We start from the raw sequence: 23154 nt of genomic DNA, 5'->3' as shown, positions 1-23154 counted from the left end.
ATGCGCTACCTATGTCGCTATCTCTAAAGCAGCGACGACAACCAAGAAGTCTTACATTCGCTAACAAAAATTCAGCAACATGTGTTGAACAAAGCTGTCGCAAAAACAAAACAGAAAAAAATAGCGATTTTTTGCAAGGAAGTAAATACTCCACTGTACCTTACTGTAGTAACGCCGTATTGCTCCGCATCAGTACCATCTGCGTTCGTATTACGTGTAAATACAACTACCATTGTTTTTCACGATCTTGTTTGTGTTGTTCTTTGCCGTGGTGTACGCAAAAAAATAAACTTAAGCAGCAGTGCTGATTAGAGTACACATTTAACCCTTACCAGGATCTTACATTGAACTAAAACCGGAATTTAGAAACAATTTATATTGATTTATATATATTGATTCGTCTATAATCGACACTTCTCCTATATCGACACTTTTTCTTCATCCCCTTGAGGTGACGATATAGGCGAATTCTACCTTTCACGACAAAAAGGCTTACTATTTACCGAGAAAGCCTATGCTTCAAGTTACGCCTTAAACATTTGTAGGCTACAAGCTATAGTCATAGGCCTATTCACGAGTCATATTTTCTCACATTCTGTTCTTTACATCAGTTTGAAGTTTTAGCCACGCAGCCATTAGAAATTCATTCCAAAGTTACAGGTTTTATTAATTTAGAAATAACCATCGTCTTACGTTTTAACAGCCTGTGTGGTCCGGGTTGTCCAGGTAATACTTTCACAGTATCTTGAAATAAAGACGCGATTAAAATATATTAGGTTAAATCGTAATAAGCTCGACACGTATACTGTACATGTCCATCAAGAGCAATTTTAACTTCTAATTTGTAAGAACTACAAACAATAACCAATGGTTTTCTATAAGTATTTTTTGCCTAGAAAATAAGAGAGAGAAAGAGAGACAATGATAAAATGTTGCGGTTTCAGGTATCAGTAATATACTCTGTTTAATCCAGCGACCTGATTAATGCTGCTGATATTGGTTGGTTATCAAATTAGAGTTTACGCTAAATCCAGAACATGTCATTTCGGAATATGATAGGCTATTTCTCTTTTTACATTAAGTGGCTAAATAAGCTCTGCATAATAAAGATTGCTTGTGACCTTTCAGGATTAGTTGCTTCATTAGGTCTGTCACGTTTAACAGTACCAGTAAACTTTCAAGGTATATTCAATTTATATGACACTGAAGTGATTTATATATGTGGCATATTTGTTTACGCGGTTGAGCAAATTAAGCCTTTTCATAGTCACCTTAGGCTATCCCAAGCAACAGCTAAGTTGTTGAACTGCCCAAACGATTCAGCGAAACATTCTAAAATAGTTGCTTTAATCGATGTGTTTTCAAAGTTAAATTTGACAAATCATAACCATAGGGAAATGATTACAAATTTTATTTAAAAATATAATCGTTGCATATAGCAAGCTATGTACACAAGCGAAAAAACTCTGAATAGCTTAAATGGCGATAGCAAGGTTTCTTTTATAGTTAATAAAAAATCATCATCACCACGCTTGTTGATAAGAAAAGGTGCAATAAATTTCCGTTTTATATAATCCTGTTAAAGTTATAAAATACATGCAACCGTGCATTGATGTCATATTCCAATGCTGATCTTCCAAAAGTTTGAAATATAAAGCTAATCAACTTAATCGTGATGTTGGCAGAAACACATAAAACGAAGTCCGCTGTTTTCTACCAGAACGTTCTTTTTTGCTGGAAATATGTCTGCTGCTGCTATAACATATATTGCACAGTGCACACAGCCATGTTGTACAGCTGTAGGCTAAGACTTTAAATGTTCTGTTAAGGACATATCACCACAAAAAGGTTGTAAAATAGTACAGTAAATCATGATATAATAAGGCACTAGAATAAAATGAATGACTCGTTTGGCCATTTTGCGTTATACTTTGCCTAATAATAAATAGGTTGTCACAATTATTTCGGAAAACATTGTAGGTTTGAAGCTATTGTCTCAGTCCTACATACGAACTCAAAAGTCAGACAACGCATTCACATGAACCTGATGGTATCAAAATAACCAGAAAATTTATCTTCTAATCTAAATTTAACCATGTTAAACCCTAAATCACTATAAAACAACTTTATGTACGTGTCTTTTCTCCCAAACAAACTGCCCATCGACTACCTCACAACGAGCAACGTAATCACATGTGTTGAATTAGTCACTTTTTGATATTGGCCAGTTAGTATACTTGAACAACAAATTAGTCGCTGTTCGCTTACAAAACAAAGCCCACTTTTCCATTTCGTGGAAGTCATTTTCTTTTAAAATTTCATTTCAACGTTTTCGCTTTTTATACATGTTAATTCACCTTATATGCTAGAACAGCTAGAAGCTGCGAGGGCCTGTGGCTACAGCGTTAAGGAACTCTAATATATTGGCCAAAACAAACCATCTTTGTTACTTGCAACATCGGTTATTTAATTCTACAACTCTGCTTTTAACTGAAAACGGCTAGCTAAACTAGCCTTTTTTTCGATGGACGTTGGTTAACAACACGTCCACGTCTTGAAAAATCATGAAACTCTGTAAGAAATGTTAGGCCTACTATAAAATGTTTTTGGAAGTCCACATTGCTACTTTGTAAACTGTAAACGTACGGCTCATTCGAATATGAGTGTCAGTGACTATATGACGTCAGTTATAAACTACAAGAATCGAGAACTATGCAATGTTAGGTAAAAACATCATGTCAGCCCAAGAACAGAAAAGCAAATCGAAGAATCCTGCGGCCAGTCTGATTGGCAAATAATACGCATGTAGCCCAGAAGGCAAAGTGATGCATAGGTGTCGTGTAGGCCTATAGCACTACCATTTTCAACAGGACTACATATCGCAAAGCAGATTATGGAAAAGCAACACTTGATTTTCTAAAACAGGCCGGGATGGGTGGTAATCATTTAAAGGTAATACTGTAGTAAAATCCCATAAGTCAAAATAGAACAAATTTGGAATATTCTTGAAAACTTCTCGCAGGATAACTTCTTGTCTGAAGATAAGCCATTCCTGCGGCCACTCAACAACGTTCATGCCTCTGAGAATAAATTTTGTGCCTGGAAACGCTTGCTGGTGTTGCAAGATAGCGTCTTTGATGAGCACCAATCGGCGAAGGTACACTGAAGTCTCATATTCGAGAAAGTGCAAGCCGACATTGAACACAATGTACACTTCAGGGCCTCCAGGTACAACGCCAAGAAAATCACTTAAGTAGGGCCGTGTGTTTGGTGGACCTGGATTTCTCAGTGGCGGGCCGTGGGCTCTGTAGTAAATCCTGATATTCCTGCTACTGTCAGTACTCCAGGCTACTTTAGGTTGTTGCCATATCCTACTGTGATCTGGCCCGTGCATTTCCAAGCGAAATTTTGTAACGGAGAGGTAGAAAAATTGCCTTATCGTTGAGTCACCGATAAAATAAATACGTTTGTTTGAAAAGCATTCGCTACAGGATCTCAAGTCGTGGCAGTGCATCGAATGCTGCGTCGGAATCCACTGCTCTTGCTGGAGGTAAGTAAATGGGGCAGATGAGGTGATTGTACTTTTTTTTTCTTCAATCTGAGCCTCGTCCGTTTTAGCCAAAATTTCGATTTGAACACCTGATCCCCTAATTTTCACTATATTTCCGAAAAGTCTTCGAACCCGACCCCTATAATCAAACGGTGAAACCCTAAACATTTTTTCAGCGATCATCCACGTTATCGGATGGCATTTTCCAGATGGCGGCACTGCACAAAACCAAGTATCTCCAGTCCTGGGATTGCCGTAGTCACAAGTTGGCTTGTTATCGTACCTACAAAAACAAACGAAGAAATATAATACGTAATAAAGTATAGTCCATTACGCAGAATCGTCATGACTCGACTCGAGTCACTTTTTTCAAAGACTCGACTTGACTCCAGTGCCTTTCTAAAAAAGTATAAAAAAAACCTTGACTTGACTAGAGTCATCGTTCGAGTAAGTTCTTTTTGATTGCGTTTCAACATTAAAGTAAAACAAATCTCTATTATTTGGTCCGAATAAATTAAAGTGTACCTTAAAATGAGATTATTTATCTACGACAGCGTACGGTGCATCGAAATGAAGCAAGTTTTGTAATAGGCCTAATCCTAAACGTTTGTGGTTGATAGAAATGGTATTTTTTCTATCTGTTTGGCTTGGTTTCGAATATTAATCGACTCGATTTGAGTTGAATTTTAAAAGGTAAATGACTTGATTTGGTTACGATTCTGCTGTTATATGTATAAGCGATATTAAATACTCGTCCGGCTCATTCCACTTTTGGGTTTTGGATTTATTAAAAACGAACACAGCAATTTTTAAATAACTTACAATATTTCTCTGTTCCTTGCTTTATTTACTCCAAAGTAATATTATTTTTGACGTTATGGAGAAATTCGTATTCGTATAAGCAATGTAATTTTCTTACTTTTCAAAGTTGTTCAAGTCCATGTTACACTCTACTGTTTCATTGGTTTGCAGAGTTGCATTGAAATAATTTCCTTTGTGATTTCGCATGGAGGTGTAGTCGAAATAAAACGCGATTCCTTCTAATGGCAAAACAAGTTTAACTTCGAGTGTCATGCGCCCTTCAAAAAGAAGAGGAACCCTCAAAGTATATTTTCCGTTCATGTGATCCTCGATTTTGCAAGCAATGCCGTCGATAATTTTACCGAACAAGTCTTTCTGAATCAACCTGGCCCTGAAGTAATCACCGCCTAACACTTTGTCTTCACCGAGAATGTTCTTTGCCTGAATATTGGCCACCAGAACATCACCCACCCTGTAACTATCCTTGACATCTATTTCGACAGTTGAGCGTTTAGAGGTAAAAGACATGGGATCTATTATGGGGTTAATTTGCTGAATTTCCCTTAGAGACGTCAGGGAAGATATGACACTAGGAAAATACTGAGTCCAGTTATAATCAGGCTTTTCATAAGTATACAACCCTGGGCCACGTATAGGTAGTCCATAGGCATCCTTATAGATGTTGGCAAAAAACGCTGAATCTGGATCAACAGTCTCTGACGGGATGGAAAAGTTTTTCACGTAACTCACTTCATCGTTCGCCAATGCGTTGTCTAACAAATCATCTGAGCCTACTGCAAGTACATTGTTGTTGCCATTAGCTTTTGGTTGGAGTATGATGGTCATTCTATTATCTGCCAATCGGTCCTGTGCCAAAGATTGTTCTTGTAGGTTGTACAACGCATTCGAAGTCTTTTTCGACAGACTGTTGTAACGATGTACGAAAATGTAAGTAAATCCAAAGGCGAGAAGTACAAAGAATCGCTTTGAAGCCATCGCTAGCTAGCTGTCGCCTACAAATTAAGACCTTTTGTTACGGTAAAAAGTAGTATCCTTAAAACAAGGATCGGCAAAGTTATACAATCATTAGTAACTACCATTATGGTACTGATAATAGCACAAAATGTATTATTGTTTACACTCTACCCTATTAAATGTAATTTACAACTAAGGAACTTGTGTAATGCGAAAAAATTCATTAACATCAACGAATGAAACCATACAGCAACATCTCTCAAAATAGCAGTTATGTGTAAAAAAGCATATGCTACATTAATCCCGACTTCTTTTAAAGCATTCTGTAGCTGTCATAACCAAAATGGTTAATCAAATTCGAATTAAAAATGCTCAAGGCATTTAGAATGAGCGGTAAGTGAAATGAATTGACCTTAAATCCAACGAAGAGTTGTCGATATTAAGTGAGTATACCTCGGAAAAATATTCTATAGCAAAGTATTTAGCGGTAAGAAATTGTTGCCGAAATGTGTCGCGAGAAATGCAATTTTTGCGTTAGTTATGGCAAACATAATGGCAATTATTACATCACTCGGTGAAAATCACGTGGATAACGCTGGTGTTTGAAGCAACTATGAATCTCGTGTAACCATGTAGGCCTATACAGGCTACGAGAATTAGGCATAGTTGATACGTACTTAAGTGTATAATAAGAATAACTAACAGCCTAATTGAACTTGCAGTTGGTGTATTAAAATTGGTAAAGGTGATGTTAAGCTACATGGCTAATAGCTAACAGGTCTCAGTCTTGGTCGTCATCGTCATCAAAAAGGAAACGCCGCAAGGAAAATTACTCAGTTCGTACGAACTCGAAAATCATGTTTGTCGACAAAAACAAATCCCGAACCCGTTTGCATCGGCAGGAAACAATAAATTTCATCAGTATGTTGTCAAATTTTGCCTGTAACATGTCGCCACATAAGCACATAAGTAAATGGTCATTGTTTTGACAAACCTTAAGTCGTTTCGTGAATGGTCTTAATTGTAAGGCCTGCCCTATATACACGGTTTTTGTAGTATCAAGCCTTCAATCGACTTCGTCATTTCTCACCATAGTCGATATGTAGTACTTACAGGTGACATTCTTAGTATTCTTGGTTCCTTAATCTTATTTGCTAGCAGGCCTGATCGTGTTCGCCAGAATTTTCCACTCACGCAATATTCGGCGAATCTATTCGAATTTGGTCTCTTTTGGTCCCATTGCAAGTCATTACTGCCTAGTCCCGTACCTATAATTATCGAAGACACGAATATTTCACTAGAATAATACATTTACTGTCACCTGTGACACTTTTATGCTGAAAACATCACCTGCAGCTAATCGCTTACATACAGGGTTGTATTCTGTCCAAAATGTGTTAGCTAGCTTACCTAGCTAGCTGTTGTCATACTATAACTTGATTGAAAGACCGGATATCAAACATGGTGATTTTACGTTCTGGCCTCATAATTAACCTTATTGCCATCATAATTAGCGCAAAATTTGCGATACATCTTTGCCAATAACTGCTTAATTACAAAATACTACTGAAAGAATTGTTTTATCGACAACATTCCTGGCAACTGTCTTCAATTACTTTCTTTCAAGGTCAACAAGGTTCTTATGACAATCAATTTTTGTCAACACGATACAAATTACAATACTTCTAACGTCAACAAGTTTTCTATTTGCCATATTGCGAAAATGCTGAAACATGGATCTCCGGCTTGATGAGGCTAGGTACAGATTATTTTTGTTGAGTCATTTCCAGCTTATAGCGGGAAAAAGATCGGAGAAAAAGCTGCATAATTAACGTGACACATTACGCTGAGTCGAAAATATTTTAGGAACTGTAAACGCTGAAGCAGAAAAATATTCCTGTACTCGTCAAAAAACCTTTAAACCCAAGACAACTTTTCACCTAAAATTACTTCATGAATAACCCGAATGACACAGCAATCTTTGATAGCAGCACTAGTAGTTACTTTCTTTGCTTATAGATCAATAAAGTTCTTATAAAATCGTTTCAAACTTTACTCATTATAAGTGATTTTATAAGACTTCGCAGTGATGGCAGTATATAGCAACAGCGTAATGTCATAAACTTGACATCGTCACACGTAGAATAAAACTTAACCTTCAACGCACTAACTAAGAAAAAAGTCATCGCTGTTTGAAAAGCACTAACGACTTAAATGTTATATGGCGATATGATCTGCCTTCAACTTCGAGTAAAATAAATTGGCCTAACCCAATGTTGCCGAAAAGTGACTTTCGGTAAAGTCGTGTTTGTAATACCTCAACTTGCGAGGATCTAAATTCGCTCTAATCCATATACTCACGCTGAAAAAGTTACAAGCTACATATTCGCGTTTTTTTAATTATTTGAAGAGAAACTTCCGCACGTTTCACGCCGCAACTCTGAAATCCAATTCTACTGCGAAACGGATGGTTTACTTCCAGCACAGCATTGCTGTCCGAGAACAATTATTTTTCTGTTAATGACGATATTCCTGTACTGCCCTTGGGCCTGGATCAAAGAACGGAATTTAATAAGTCACCCGAAAGATGTTATAATATCGGTTTTAATTTTTTACACAGCAATCGAAAAGCATTTCAATACTAACCTCGCCAATGAATCGTATAAGTGAATTACCTACCTAAGTATACCTGAGATACGTCGATATTATATGTTGATTTTTGTTTAACCTTGTGCTGTGCTATCGCCATCTCTGTTTAAAATTATCTACTAACAATCACCTTTCTTTTTTAGCCTAAAACGCTGTGGCATAGCGTTACCTGCGTGTGCTTTGAATTTCTTTAAATCATCTGTATCTGATCTAGAATCTACGTTGAATATTTTAAAGAATCCTTATCGTTCTGGCTAAATTGCACATACAGCCTTTCAAATGTCGAATGTATGTACATCAACTCATCACTCTTCAAAAACATTACTGTCTCGTATAGATTTCTCTTAATTTTTGGAATATGACGAGCAGTACAACATTAACGATCTCAAAAACGCTTAAATAAAAATATTTTACGCCGAGATAATCCTTAGTGTTTAATAATTTTAATCCTTAATCCTCTAGTTAGTCTAGTATCAATTGCTAGTATCTAGCTAGTATCTAGTATCAATTAAAATCTAGTATCCATTGTGGATATAAATAACAGATTTTCATTCAGAAATTGTAAAGTCTAGGAGTGCCAAAACATTTTAAGCCTTAAGCATTTGAAGAGAACTTCGTTAAATTAAAAATAAATCGTGAAGAAAGAATGTTGGCGTTATACTTTGATTTTCTCAGGTAGTCTATATGCGTCATTCATTTAACGGAATGTTTTAGATCACGTTTTCACATCTGCTGACAGAGTTTATCGTTACGCGCATAATCAACAATTCGAATAATTAATAACCAAGAATATTTAATTCATATTTTGACCTTGCCTATAGTCTGACCAATATTGTGACCATTACAATCAACAAGTCTTAGATATCTACGTGCAAAGTCTAGCTAGGTTTCTTTTCCTCATTGGCAGGGTTGTAAGTTGTAACATTAGCACCAACCAATATTATCGACAATACAAATTGTTTTAAAATTCAACAAAATTCCTTGTATTACACCAATGTTTTATCATATACGGCGGGAAAACGAATAAGTATAATACGTCGAAAGAAGCAGTGACATTTTAAAGGAGCGTGAAATAATGGCATATAATTCACCAAGCACGTCAAACAGTTAAGTGAACGTACACAAAAATTGCAACGTAAAATGTGAAGAATATCATTTAAATTACCGCACAAAAATAAGCGCAAACACAAAAACGTACAAGAATAATGCTGGGAAGAATTCCAACAAAACTACCACATTACCCGGCTCTCTACTCAGGGCATGACGGTTTGCCACAAATCAATTCCTTTATCTCCTCAGCTATCTGTTGGTTAAGCTTGTGATAACCTTCCTCGACAAATACGACTCTTTCCTTGGATCCAGCTATGGCGTTCAGCTCGTTTATGTCGATGTAATTGAAACCACTGGGCTCGATTCCGACGGTGTAGACCTGTAAGACAAGGTACCATTTGGTGTGTACGTTTCGACCAGGTTATAACTTATCCAAATCCAATACAACTGTGGACTATACCTCAAAGTATTCAACAAAATTTCCACTTCATTTTGAAATATCTTATTATATAAAAGCAAACCGAACAGCCAGAAGTATAATGTTTTATTTCTTTCTGTATAGAGTCTATAGAAGCTTAGTATGATCAAGTATTAAATATCTATTATTACTTACAATGGCGCCATCTTCTCTCAGTTTATTTGCCTGGAAGGCGGCGTTGTCGTCTGATTTTCCGTCAGTCATGACCAAGACCACGTTGGGAATATCTTTCCTGTCCTGCCTACCACCAAGTATCCTCTTCCTTGCGTATCGTAACGCCAGACCCGTGTTGGTTTCTTCACGCACAAATAATCAGTTTTAACTTACACCATACGTCGTTGTATTACGTTACCGATTACGTCAGAGGAGTGCCAAGTTTACCATCTGCCATCCATTGTAGACTTCCCACCAGTCGAAGCACGGCATCTTTGTTAAAGGTCAATTGTATTTGTTGCTTGGGATCAACAACGTCACTGTACATTATCAAGCCCATCTTTGTCGCACCGAACCGCACTTCGAGATCGCTGTTTTGGCGAGCGAGAAAGAAACGAATTAATTTCGTGAAGTTTATCAAAAAACTAAATATCTATTTTTAATCTTTTCAAAAAATTTAGATAAGTGGTTTTGACGGGACCACTTACTTGATAAGACCCTGGACAAATGATTTGAGGATTTCCCAGTTTTCTGCTCCGATCGAACCTGAGGAATCGAGGATCATAACAAGATCCATTTCATTTGCTGGACAAGACGCTGGAAATAAAAAAAAAGAATTGAAAAGCAGAGTGTTATAAAAATTCGAACTTTTGAAACCAACGACGTATGGTATACCACACGTCATATATGCTATGCCGAATGTTTTAATTAGCACATAAGAAGTGTTTCAAGATATGTATTGCTTGGCAAAAATCATTATTAAAATGTCTTTAAAACTTATGGCGGCTGAATTTTGACTTAAAAGCAAAAAATCTGACCTCTATGAGGTATCTAAACACTAAATTGCAGTTAACTTTGTGATGCCGTTGTTGAGTGAGTGTTCTTGTAAGGGAAACAGAAACAATCTCATGCACACAAATACACTCACAGATGCAGCAAGGATTTGGGTTGGTCCAAAAGGCAGTGTTTGGATCGCAAACGGTGCTGGTTCGGTTCGGAGGATGCAAAATGAATCCATTTCTGCATCTAAAGTTGCACACTGAGTTGAGGTTGTTCTTATCAGAGCATCTTACTCTTCCGTTGGCGATAGGCTCAAGTTCGTCACACTCCCCACCTGGACAAAGATAAACAATTCAGCAAAATAAAATAAACCAAAACAGAACAAACGAAAACAATAATAAAAATAAAACGAGCATATAATGGTGTTTGTATCGTCCCCATCTCTGACGTATTAACGTTAAAAAACAACTTCCCGCCAAATAGCCCCAAGCGAAACCACTTACGTCTGCAGAAGGGAAGGTCGTTGTTAAATCGAGCCGTTCGCATATCCTCTGATGCGACACAGACGCTCCTTGACGACCCGACGAGAACGTATTCTAACACGAAGATTGTTTATTCTTGTTAATGGTTTAATGTGTTGTTAACACCAGTGGTGGTATTTTATTAAGTTCTTAATGAACAAAACAGAGTGCGTAATTGTTACTATCCTTTTATAGGCTATATACCTTCGTCACACGAGAAGCGACATTCCGTATTTAGAGAAACCTGGGCACCGTTTTCAGTGCATACTGTTCGGCCGTTTGCAGGGGTACCAACTTGATCACATTTAGGTTCGGCTGCAAATATGTGGACAAAATGATAAAACAAAATTGTTATAAAAACTGCATAACACCCGACATGATGTTTTCACTTGAAATCAGTTAAATAAGCGATGTACTCAATAATAAATGGGTCTATTTAAAATACTCACGTCTACATATTGGGGGCTGGTTATCAAAAGCTTCGTCCAATGGTGATTCCCCTTCAACGCAAGTGCTTTCTCTTGCACCCTCTAATATATAACCTACACAAAAGTATAACTTGGTAATTACAATATGTTTTCATTGAAATCTAATTAAAGGAAGCGTTTGAATCTATTCTGATTAAAGTTAATTAAATTTATCACGTCCCACAGTTATAAGAACTAACTAACCTTCATTGCAGAAAAATTCGCATTTTGTTCCCGGGTCGACTTCAGTGCCATTTTGCGTACACTCCTTTCTTCCGTTTTCAGGTGTTTTGATGATCTCACATTTTGGATTTGCTGGAAAAGATAGAAACAATGTACTAATAGATCGGCAAGATTGTATTACCAATAGTTTAGTCAACTACTGTTATCACTTACGAATGCAAACAGGCAAAGAGTTGTCAAAAACCGCTTCGATAGGCCTGGCACCAGTTCTACATTCACTTCTTGCCTCTCCAAAAAGAAGGTAGCCTAGATTGAGAAAGATTACACACATAGTTAACCTCGTCCACAGTCTATTTTAAAAAAATCTACATTTATATTACGAATGTTCATAGAGCAATGAAAACAGCTAATAAACCATAGCATTATATAACAATTAAAATCAATCGAATTACCGTCATCGCAAATGAAGATGCAAACTGTCCCAGGGTTAACTTTGTCGCCTTCCTCGCCGCACTCCGTTTTTCCGTTGCTAAGCACCCCGATGAAATCACACATAGGATTCGCTGTGATGGGAAATGAAAAGAATGTGATACAAACCACGAGTGTATACTTTCATAAAAAAATATTTTTTTCTCGAGTACGTTGCAGCTATTGGAGCACAACACGTACTTGTTATAAGTGTAAAAATTGTTTTTGGGCTTGGAGCAAATTTGATTGATACTTACGTGAGCAAATTGGAGTTGGATTATCAAATTTCGAATCCAGTGGATTTGGAGCCGAGAGACATTCGCTTTGTTCGTGGCCTTGAAGAAGGTAACCTGTTCGAAAATATTTATCAAAATAAGGTAGTCAATAGTAGAAATGCATTACATGTCGTAAACTTATTCGTACATCAGTTAGCATCATCTAAAGCAGTTACATCTAAAATCGCTAAAAAGTATTTTAACACGCAGTCTGCCCAGCATCGCTTTAGCCTAGAACAAGTTCAATTATTTACAAAACTTTTAACGTCACGACTGATTCACCGTGTAGGCTAATGCGATTACAAAACCCCCTGCAAATACCATTTTAAAGATTTAATTGAATAACTGTAAAAAGATGTACCTGGCTCGCAGCTGAATGTGCAGACGGTGCCTGGATCAACGGTGACGCCATCTTGCGTACACGATTTCGAGCCGTGGACTGGAGCGTCGATCGCATCACATTTGGGATTGGCTGCATAAGAATGTTCTTTTTAGTTTTAGCATAGTTCTGAAGAATATATCTTTGTAATGACAAAAGTGTTTACTCTGGAGTATAACATACCGATCCACACAACAGAGCGTTTGCATATCACGACCTAAATAAGCTTTAAACAAATTAACGCTAAGTCAATTTCTTACAAATGCAAGACGGTGTCGGGCTATCGAATCTCGATTCATTGGGGTTCGAACCTTCGATACAAACAGTTTCACCGGTTCCCTCCAAAATGTAACCTGGAGAAAAATTTCACAGATAGAAAAGCAAAAAACATTAGTTATTTTAATAATATGATAAGTTAAAACTAAACAATTGCGCAGCACTTACCCCCTTGGCATTCAAATGTACAGAAAGTTCCCGGGTCGACAACATCTCCTTCTTGCGAACAAAATACAAAACCGAACATGGGGGGTTCAATGGTCTTGCATTTTGGCTTTGCTGTTCAAATATTTACCCATGTTTAGTCATATTTAGTTAATACTCCTTAATGTTTATTTCTTCAATATGTTAATACTTCTTCAACTCGTGTTTCTCTTAGACTTATAGGCATAGTATTTGCTGCATTTATTTTTTCTTTGTATTCAGTGTTTTGTAAACGTTTGGTTGTCTTACGTTTGCAGACCGGGGCCTCGTTATCAAAAGCGGATTCTATTGGAGTTCTTCCTTCTATGCAAATGCTCATGCTCTCTCCTTCTATGAAGTAGCCTGAAGACACAAAGAAAGTTCTCTTACAGTTTAAAAAGAAAGTTTGTGAAGTAATGAGTTTACAAGCTTTTCTTAGGCTACATAAGGCCTACAGGCATGATATAGCAATTGACCTACATCGAAAATCAAACGCTCAAAACACAGAAAGCAGAGAATATTTTTATCAGTTTATGTTTGTTTTCAAAAACTTAGATTATTATCTTAATCACCTTCGTCACATTCAAAGAAACACCTGGTTCCTGGTTGGACTTGTTGAGTGTTCTGAGTGCAGAATTTCCTTCCGTTATCAGGTGTTAAAAGCACGTCACATTTCGGATCAGCTAAAGGCGAAAGATAACACGTTTGCTTGATCCTTGACAAGCGGTTTCAATTTCATCAACAGGTTTAACCGAATTCGTGCGACTTACGAACGCAAGTTGGTGTATCGTTGTTGAAGGCAGAGTTCAGCGGGTTTGCCGCAGCGCGGCATGTGCTTCTTCGCGAACCTTCCAGAATGTAACCGAGTTCACAGCTGAAAGTACAAACTGTTCCCGGTTCAACAAAATCGTCATCCTGCGTGCAAGATTTGGAACCGTGCTGTGGGGCCGGGATTATGGGACACATCGGATTCGCTGCAAATACATGGATGTTAACCATGACGTCACACATTTTTCATCATTTTGGACTCCTATAAATAATATTTACGTGTGCATGCAGGTATTCGGTTATCGAAAGCGGACGCTAAAGGATTTTCAGCTTCTCTGCAAGTGCTTCGTCTTGAACCGATCAGCAAATAACCTTCATGGCAAATATACTTTTTACGCGTTTATTAAACAGATGTGTCCGTAAATTGCAACGATAAGGTTGTAGGTAACGATTAATGCTTAGTTTTTGTAACTTTTCATTTACTTTTCCTACCTTCGTTACAACCGAAAGTGCACCGAGTACCAGGAGTAACTTGAGGTGTGCTCTGCGTGCAGTTTTTTCTACCGTTGTCAGGCGTTGCAATCAACTCACATTTCGGGTCCCCTGAAATAATTTTAAAACGCGTTTTGATGTTATATACTGTGCAATGGTTTTCGGAAAAAATCTGAAGTAAAATGCTTACGAAGACAAGTCGGAATAGCATTGTCAAAGGCAGAATCTATTGGGTTCTTTGCGGCACGGCATGTACTTGTGCGCGAACCATCCATAATATAACCTAAATCAAAGAGATTTTTTGATAAACTAAATAGTTATTATGTACAGTTCCTGCAATTGAGTCTGTTTCTCAAATTAACTAACACATACAAAAGAATGCAAGAAATCGATTGTGGCAAGTACTTATAGAAAGAGCAGCGTTAGCGCAGCTTATTATATAATATATGGTCTAATAACATACCTGGATTACAGCGGAAACTGCAGACGGTTCCCGGCAAAACTAAATCTCCTGGGCGTGTGCAAGATATTGAGCCTTGTTCAGGAGCATCAATTATTGGACATAAGGGATTTGCTGTAAATATATAACTGTCGTAAAACGATCTTTCTGGTAGTTATAATGAGTTTAGGTGAAAGCAATATTTCTTACGTCTACATGTCGGCACCAGATTATCAAAAGCAGAATTCAAGGGATTTTCCGCCGCTCTGCATGTGCTGCGTCTTCTACCAATAAGTAAATACCCTGACAAAGTGAGAAAGAGTCTGTCAGTACAAGCACTAGATAAAATGCAATGTCGATGTTTCTCAAAAAGTAGAGAAAGCAATAGGTCCACCATTGTGCATTTGTTGCAGGTGTTGCATTGTTAAGTATCGAGTTCTTGTCTCGTTCTCTCACCTGGGTCGCAAGCAAAGGTGCAAACGGTGCCAGGTTGAACTTCGGAATCATCTTGAGTACAAGATTTCTTCCCGTTTTCAGGCGTTGCGATCAAGGCGCATTTCGGGTCAGCTGCGTTTGATTAGAAGGAATTTTTGTTAGAGTGTAGTCCAGATTCTCAGACCTAATTAGAACCTTACTCGTTTATAATTTAAGGTTGTCATTGAATTTAAAAAAAATGACCAAAACAACTTACAAATGCAAACTGGCGGTTTATTAACAAACGCAGAGTCTAGAGGATTCTCAGCACCTTGACATGTACTTTTTTCCGAGCCTTCCAATAGGTAACCTAAAAAAATATCAAAAAACTTATTAAATTGTGAACATACATACAAAGCGCTCAGAGCTTTTACTGGTATGATTTAGCCTTTCTTAACTTACCAGGATCGCAGCTGAAAGTGCAAATTGTTCCAGGCACAACTAAAAAGCCTTCTTGTGTGCAATTTTTGGAACCGTGTTCAGGAGCCGAAGGAGAGGCACAAAGAGGATTTGCTTTAAATGATATAACAGAATTACTTGTGTGCGCCAACAGAAAGTTTGTACGTAATCGGTTGTGTGACTAATTCTTTATATTTACCTGCACATGATGGCATTGGATTGTCAAACGCCGAATCCAGTGGATTTTCATCTTCCCTGCATGTGCTACGCGACAAACCGTCAAGTAAGTACCCTGAACATTTCACAAATATTTGATGAGTTTGCATGCACGTTGTAATAAATTTTCTGGCCTATATCAACGTATAGCAATGCCGTATGGTTGCAATAATTAATGCATGTATACATTTATTCTTTCACAAAGATTTATGAAGATCTTAACAATTTGTATTTTGCAGTAAAGCGATATTGATCACACGTACATGAAAAGTACAAATGTAATTCGTAGAAACCATCTATATAATATCACGACTATGCGTTCTGTCACTGTCTCACCTGGTTCGCAGGAAAACACACACACAGTTCCGGGTGGAACTTTGGGACCACGTCGAGTGCAAAACTTTCTGCCGTTGGTTGGGGTTCCAATTATATCACATTGTGGATCAGCTGACAGGAAGTTTTTGTAAATTAACATTTTGTTTAGCCAAACTGGTATCATTTCAACTGGATAATCTTATTTACGGTTGCAACTTACAGGCACAAGTCGGCGCTTCATTATCAAATGCAGAATTCAGTGGATTATCAGCTGCGCGACAAGTACTTCTGCGTGGTCCTTCCAATATGTAACCTGAACACCACAAGGAAATTGGTTTTACAAAATTTGCTAACGTGCGAAAGTTTTTACGAAATTAACTTACACCTTGGCAGTTATTAACGTACCAGGATCGCAGTTGAATGTACAAACTGTTCCCGGTTCTACAACATCCCCTTCCTGTGTGCAAGATTTGGAACCGTGTTCGGGAGTCTGGATGACAGGACACATTGGATTCGCTGTAAATCAATGCAAGAGTTTTTGATATTTATTCTTGATTGGTCTGCTTCTTTTGCAAAGGAAAATAAAACACGCATATTCTCCCACGTGTAATATTATATTCCTTACGTGTGCATGCAGGTATTCGGTTATCAAAGGCTGAGTACAACGGATTTTCAGCTTCTCTACATGTGCTACGTCTCGCACCAACCAGCAAATAACCTTAAAACGTCATTTAGTATCATCAGTTCTATAGCTTCATTCTATGGTAATAGCAAGAAATTTATAGTGCACAAATCACATCCAGCGTTTATCAGCTGAAAATTTTTTAATCACCTTCGTTACAACTAAATATACAACTCGTTCCTGGATCGACTAGAGGAGTATTCTGCGTACAATTTTTTGTGCCATCCTGGGGAGTTCCAATCAAGGGGCATTTGGGATTTCCTACAGATTTTGAGAATTCGTTAAAGTCTATTCATTACAAGTATTGAATACATAGTTGGATGTTTTACTTTTTTTTACATAAAAGCTTACGTTGGCATTGTGCTGCTTCTCTGTTGAATCGTGCCTCAGTAGGTCTGCCAATTTGGATGCAAGTGCTAGTAGCGTGTCCAACAACAAGGTAACCTGCCGGGATAAAACACATCCATTGTTAAAAACAAAAATACAATTTGTAACTAACAACACCTTTACCTGGATCGCATGCAAAAGTGCAGGTAGTCCCCGGTTTCACTCTAGCGCCAGCTTGTGAGCAAGTCTTCCTACCGTTATCAGGAGTTTCCGGGACATTGCACATTGGATCGGCTAAAGACAGAATAAGTTAATATCAGCTCATTTTTTGGCAACTAAAACAACGTTGAAACATTCCTTGATACGTACGGTTGCACTTCGGTGCTCTGTTGTTGAATGCGGACTCAAATGGTGTTGTACCTTCCACGCAGATGCTGAATTGAGAACCGACCAGCTTGTAATCTAAAAACAAGAGTTGTTTTATAATGTTTTAACAAATTACCCTAAGTTATTATACTGTGTGTCCTATGTTGCCAACATTAAGATACCTTTATCGCACTCAAAGGTACAGATAGTTCCCGGGTCCACTCTGTCGCCCTCTTGCGAGCAAGTTTTGTTTCCGAATTCTGGGGTTTCAATGATGTAACATTTCGGATTGGCTATAAAAGATTTTTTGCGCTCTGGTCAGTCCATCATTTGCAGTAACTAATCTTACTTAATATTACAGTTTTGTTCATATATTTCGAAATTCAATTCTTTTGTATATCGAATGAAGGAAAGACTCACGAACGCAACCAGGAGCGAAATTGTCGAATGCAGCATCAAGTGGCGTTTCCCCTTCCCTGCAAGTACTTCTCTCAGCCCCGAGCAACATGTAGCCTAGCAGAGGTTATAGCACACTAAATTAATATCCGTGGACTGTAAATCGTATAATACCGGCATGCATAGTTGCATACTGTAGGCTTACATTAGGCCTATACCTATGCGTTATACCAGCTGTAAAAAAAATTTTGTCTCTATGTATATAGGGCCATAACTTAGTTGTTACATTTTTTTCATGCACTTCTATACTTATCATAATAAAGTACTATCTTATAGAGGAAAAGGTTTTTCTAAGCATCTCACCTTCGTCACAATCAAATTTACAAATTGTTCCCGGGTCAACGTTTCTGCCAGTTTGTGTGCAATCCTTAGTTCCATTGTTTGGTGTTTCAGGAATATCGCATTTTGGGTTTGCTAGACGGAAGTGACACAATTTCCAAATCAGCCTTGTGCATTAGAAAGTCGTGATACAGTAAATTACTAAAATGTTGCCACTTACGCCAGCACGTTGGAGGCTTGTTGTTAAAAGCAGCTTCCACGGGATTTTTCCCTCTTCCGCATGTGCTTCGTGCCGGACCGACTCTTACATAACCTGATGGTTATTGAAAATGTTTTTAAATAAAAATCGAGAAATTATCGGATTCCTATTATTGTGTGTGTGTGTGTGATGCTGTAACAGGTTAAACCACGAACATTTACCTGGATTACATGTGAATGAGCAAAAGGTCCCAGGAGACACTCTAGCTCTCGAATCGGAGCACCTGATACGGCCATTCTCCGGCGCAAAAATTCTATCACACTTAGGGTTGGCTAGAATATATTTTATACAGTTTTAATTACGATTTAAACGTGTTTATTTACGTCAAAAGCTTGATTTTGTTGTCAATTATATATTCATTATAGAAATTAACTTACGTCGGCATGTTGGAGCCAAGGAATCAAAGGCGGCCCTGTTTGGATTCGAACCAATTCTGCAGGTGCTACTCCGTCCTCCAATCAACAAGTAGCCTAAGCAGGCAAAACATTTTTCAGCGTTTTAATGGCAATACAGCTGTAGTTCAAAAGTGAAGCTTGTCGCATTGACAAAACAAATAACATCAACTTCAAAAATATTTTGTCGTACCAACGTCACAACTAAAGGAACAGATGGTGCCGGGATCCACCAACTCCGTCTCTTGACTGCATTCTTTGCTACCATTCACAGGGGTCTCCAACGCACTACACTTTGGATCAGCTACAAAATAAAAATGAGAACTAGTCTCAAAGCTTTTAGGCTAAACCTGGAAACAAAAGATGAATAAAACTGAAACATCGTTATACGCACGCCTGCATCTTGGTGTTTCGTTGTCCCACAGTGCGTTATTTGGTTGTCGTCCAGCAATACAGGTGCTACCCAAAGCTCCAACCAATTTGAAACCTTCACCATAGAAAAGAAAAACGTGAACAGTCCGGTTTCGGTTACAAAACTCGTAGAGAAAAGTTTAACTTACTGCAAAATTTGACTGGTTGCTGTGACTACAACTTGAAGTAGTTACTACTGTATAACCAGTAACTTATAATAAGCAAGCAGTGGTTTTACCTCTTTTACATCGGAATGAGCATTCAGTGCCAACGTCAACCCGGTCGCCCTCTTGCGAGCAACCTTTAAATCCATTGATAGGAGTTTCGATCTTCTTACATTGTGGGTTTGCTGTCATGCCAAAGTGCAACAAAGTTTGTTTAGTCAACATTGTTTTTAACGTTTTGAGCATTAAAGTGGCGACATTGAAGCGCAAACATTTAACAAGTGAAATGACAAAGGCGATAGTAAGATTTTAGAAATAGTTACGTTCGCAATCTGGAACCGGGTTGTTGTAATTGGCACTGGTTGGATTCCTTCCCACTTGGCACCTGGTTTGCCTTGAACCTCTCCGCTTATATCCTGTACAAAAGCAAGAATTAGTGTTCAAACGAACATCTTTGCTGAGACGAATGCCATGACATTGCAGTATGGCTAAATTCGCAACAATGTAAATACAAGCTTTTGCATTGATGAAAGCAATTAAAGTATAAACAACGTCATAAGAGCATTATGACATCATGTAAGCTAATTTAAGCTGGCAAAAAAATAGCCAGAACGGCAAGTCTAAAAATATTGCTTAACCTTCGTTGCATAAAAATGTGCAAGTTGCTCCAGGAGGGACTCCCCCGGTAACATATCTGCTGCAAGTGGCGCTTCCATCTTCAGGAATACCAACAGGAGGGCAACGGGGATTAGCTACGTAAAATATTTAAGTAATTTCATGCATTAAAAAAACTATAAAGATGATCTGAGTAGCGCAAACACGCAAAGTAACGGTGATGCCATACAAAGCAGCATGTCTGACAGAATAGTATAGCAATCAATGCAGCCGTGACGTGCAAGAACTTTCGCGACTAAACCAAACCCTTTGGGCTATAAAAAGATTATTCTGAGAGCGACCACATATATAGCATCAGGCTAACGAGAAATTGTGCTATTTTCGTTCACCGGTTTACTATACTATATAGGTCCTATGTTCTCTAATGTTAAGCTAACGCAACGCTTACGTCGGCAGATTGGCGTATTGCGGGAAAAGACGGCGACAATCGGACTTGTCTTTTTGCAAACTCTCGTCCGAAATCCACGTAAAATATAACCTGCGTGAAGTCGTAGAAAATGTTAAACAAGTATCTGAATACTGAAGCCATTAAAATTAGTCAGCAAGTAAAGTAGCCTATATAACAAAAGTTCAATTGAAAAAGATTAGACGCAGATTGACGGTAAAAAAACGAATTTACCTGGGTTACATTCAAATCGGCAAACTGTTCCTACTTCGGCGCTTCCTTCATTATCGGGCGTGCAAATTTTTTTTCCATTTGCAGGAGGAGCGAATGGTTTACACATGGGACTTGCTGTCGCGTTAAAAATAATGCAAAACGGTAACGGAGTTTGGCAGATACAGATTAGTTTGAAATGAATTACTAGGAAAAACAAAATCCATTGATTAATCACGTTTTCACGTTTAGTTTTGTTATGTCACCTCGGCATACTGGCACCGGGTTGTCAAATTCGTATCCGCTTGAAAAACCTACGCAAGTGCTGCTTTCAAACCCGTCCACTTTGTATCCTAAAATTAAAAATAGCTTTCCATGATGTCGTGCATTGCAGCAATGAAATGTTTTGGCAAACATTTGACAGCAAATAACAATTATAATGAACAAAAATAGCAAAGTAATTATGAAGTTAAAACCGATAAACTCAGAAAATGTTACAAAGTTTAAAAGCAACAAAAATTGGAATTACTTTACCTTCGTCACATATAAAATGGCAGACCGTTTCTGGTAGGGCCTGGCCATTATTCAATTCTGGAGTACATATGGTTCTCCCGTTCTCCAATCTCGAAAGTTCAGTACAGAAGGGAGGGCGAATTTCTTCTGGATTCCTCTCGACAACTGATACAAATAATAATAATAATATTAATAACACAAAAGAATAAAGAATAATACAAAATAAAGAATATTACAAAAGAAATTTTAACAGGACTAACAAAATAATATTAATATAGTATATAGTAATAAGTTACAATATGCATTGATATAATATAATCAAGATTAAATGATAAAGTTGACCGATTGCTTACGGGTTTAATTCCTCGTTAAAACGTCCATGGAACAAATAAAAATTTTTGAAATGTTTTTCTATTTATTTATATATCTTGGGAAACAAATGCAATGCTTTTTATTCTTCCACATAAATGTATACAGCTACGACTATATCATACAAGTCACAAAATACCGGGTTCTCGCATGCATTCCTTTTCCGGATGATTACACATGTCGAAGGAACAGCAACATCGACATACCGTATTTTTTGCGGAAGGATTACATTGCTCTCCAAACCAAGCTGGTTGCATATTCTAATGAAAAATTGCATTTTAAGTAAAAATAAGGCGAACTTTCACCAGGTTATTAATTTAGTTTCGAGTTCGCTCATTGCCAAATAAAATGTCTATAATAAACACCCAATATGCTATTCTAAGCAAATCTCATCACCTGCATGTAATTGTTTCCACAAGCGAGGGCTTGCTTACAGCGTTTATTGACGGTCATAACATGGTCGTGCACCCGGATTTCCGCTTCACACGCATCCTGCAGGAAGAAAAGTCACAAATTATTTTAAATCTTATCTTTTGATGCCCGAAACCAAATGTAGTTCCCTTTGACTTCACTCTGTACCTGATTGTGCAAGCACATCTCCAAATAACCATTTCTCATACATGCTTCGTTTGTAGGTTGGTCGTGGCAATGCCAACATTTAAGTGCTGAAATATAAACATAACTCATAGTCATTCACGCCTTTGGTTTTGCATTTCTTTGGAAAATCGCTAAGTATATTCGATATCAAGCAATTCTGGAAACACCGTAAGAGGTAAATAGCACATGCAACTTACACAGTTTGCGTTAAGATAAAAACTATAGATGCTTGTTCAGTATAAGCCTTTCTTTAATTTGCATAAAGTTAAACAGAACTTGACAATTATTATTTTAGTTTTACACTTACCGCTTATTTGTCGGTGCAATAAAGATATCAAAAGTATATAACAAACTAGAAATTTCATTTTCATGAAAGTCGGTGTTAAATCAACTCGATTCAAGTCTCAACTTTTTAACTTTTTCCACAAAACTTTCTGCGTGCAATGAAGTTACAAAATGATACACAATTAACAAGGGCGGCGATTGTTATATGCGTCACCAGCAAACCACTGGAGACGTCGCCGCCGGAATAGCTCGCATATTTTTATCCTGCATGCGTTGCCAGTGACAGCTCTACATTCTTCTCTACAGCCTCTTTTACGCGTAACCAAAGCACCCACCAACAACCAAGTAAGCCAAAATATAAGGAAGGTTTTAATTTATCTTTCAGCCCAATCTCTTAGTCGATAAGGTTTTAGAATTTTACAAAATAAATTAAGCGGCTTCAAGTTGATCTTTCTTAGATAAAAGTCGGTTACACGTGTTTGTCTGCATGAAA

The 23154-nt window shown here is 37.7% G+C and overlaps 2 protein-coding genes across 3 annotated transcripts; both read right to left on the bottom strand.

Moving 5' to 3' along the window:
• Nucleotides 1-1396: 1396 nt before the first annotated feature.
• Nucleotides 1397-7979, bottom strand: LOC143444135 (NXPE family member 1-like). 2 transcript variants are annotated; one of them, XM_076943264.1, is made up of 3 exons: nucleotides 6440-7979; nucleotides 4470-5364; nucleotides 1397-3833 (listed from the first exon to the last, which is right to left on the bottom strand). In XM_076943264.1, the coding sequence occupies exons 2-3, from the start codon at nucleotides 5345-5347 to the stop codon at nucleotides 2873-2875; spliced, it is 1839 nt and encodes a 612-aa protein (XP_076799379.1). In that variant the 5' UTR covers nucleotides 5348-5364; nucleotides 6440-7979; the 3' UTR covers nucleotides 1397-2872. The 2 variants fall into 2 exon arrangements, with proteins under 2 accessions (XP_076799379.1, XP_076799378.1); XM_076943263.1 differs by lacking the exon at nucleotides 6440-7979 and having other exon boundaries at nucleotides 4470-6405.
• Nucleotides 7980-8931: 952 nt separating this feature from the next.
• Nucleotides 8932-22926, bottom strand: LOC143444134 (sushi, von Willebrand factor type A, EGF and pentraxin domain-containing protein 1-like). Its single transcript, XM_076943262.1, has 54 exons — nucleotides 22684-22926; nucleotides 22359-22444; nucleotides 22176-22271; nucleotides 21919-22039; nucleotides 21432-21575; nucleotides 21164-21250; nucleotides 20922-21035; nucleotides 20691-20780; nucleotides 20266-20379; nucleotides 19951-20043; nucleotides 19702-19812; nucleotides 19447-19539; nucleotides 19246-19356; nucleotides 19038-19130; nucleotides 18822-18932; nucleotides 18622-18714; nucleotides 18426-18536; nucleotides 18087-18179; nucleotides 17849-17959; nucleotides 17670-17762; nucleotides 17484-17594; nucleotides 17325-17417; nucleotides 17124-17234; nucleotides 16917-17009; nucleotides 16697-16807; nucleotides 16512-16604; nucleotides 16313-16423; nucleotides 15960-16052; nucleotides 15764-15874; nucleotides 15579-15671; nucleotides 15344-15454; nucleotides 15098-15190; nucleotides 14912-15022; nucleotides 14639-14731; nucleotides 14449-14559; nucleotides 14236-14328; nucleotides 13959-14162; nucleotides 13761-13871; nucleotides 13459-13551; nucleotides 13174-13284; nucleotides 12990-13082; nucleotides 12712-12822; nucleotides 12333-12425; nucleotides 12060-12170; nucleotides 11821-11913; nucleotides 11629-11739; nucleotides 11407-11499; nucleotides 11162-11272; nucleotides 10940-11032; nucleotides 10585-10770; nucleotides 10145-10253; nucleotides 9885-10027; nucleotides 9639-9799; nucleotides 8932-9404 (listed from the first exon to the last, which is right to left on the bottom strand). The coding sequence occupies exons 1-54, from the start codon at nucleotides 22745-22747 to the stop codon at nucleotides 9225-9227; spliced, it is 5868 nt and encodes a 1955-aa protein (XP_076799377.1). The 5' UTR covers nucleotides 22748-22926; the 3' UTR covers nucleotides 8932-9224.
• Nucleotides 22927-23154: the final 228 nt, after the last annotated feature.

The sequence above is a fragment of the Clavelina lepadiformis genome, chromosome 1 (assembly GCF_947623445.1).
Source record: "Clavelina lepadiformis chromosome 1, kaClaLepa1.1, whole genome shotgun sequence".
Lineage (NCBI taxonomy): Eukaryota > Metazoa > Chordata > Ascidiacea > Aplousobranchia > Clavelinidae > Clavelina > Clavelina lepadiformis.
Note: the sequence above shows the minus strand (reverse complement) of the source record. Positions and strands in the feature narration are given on the sequence as shown.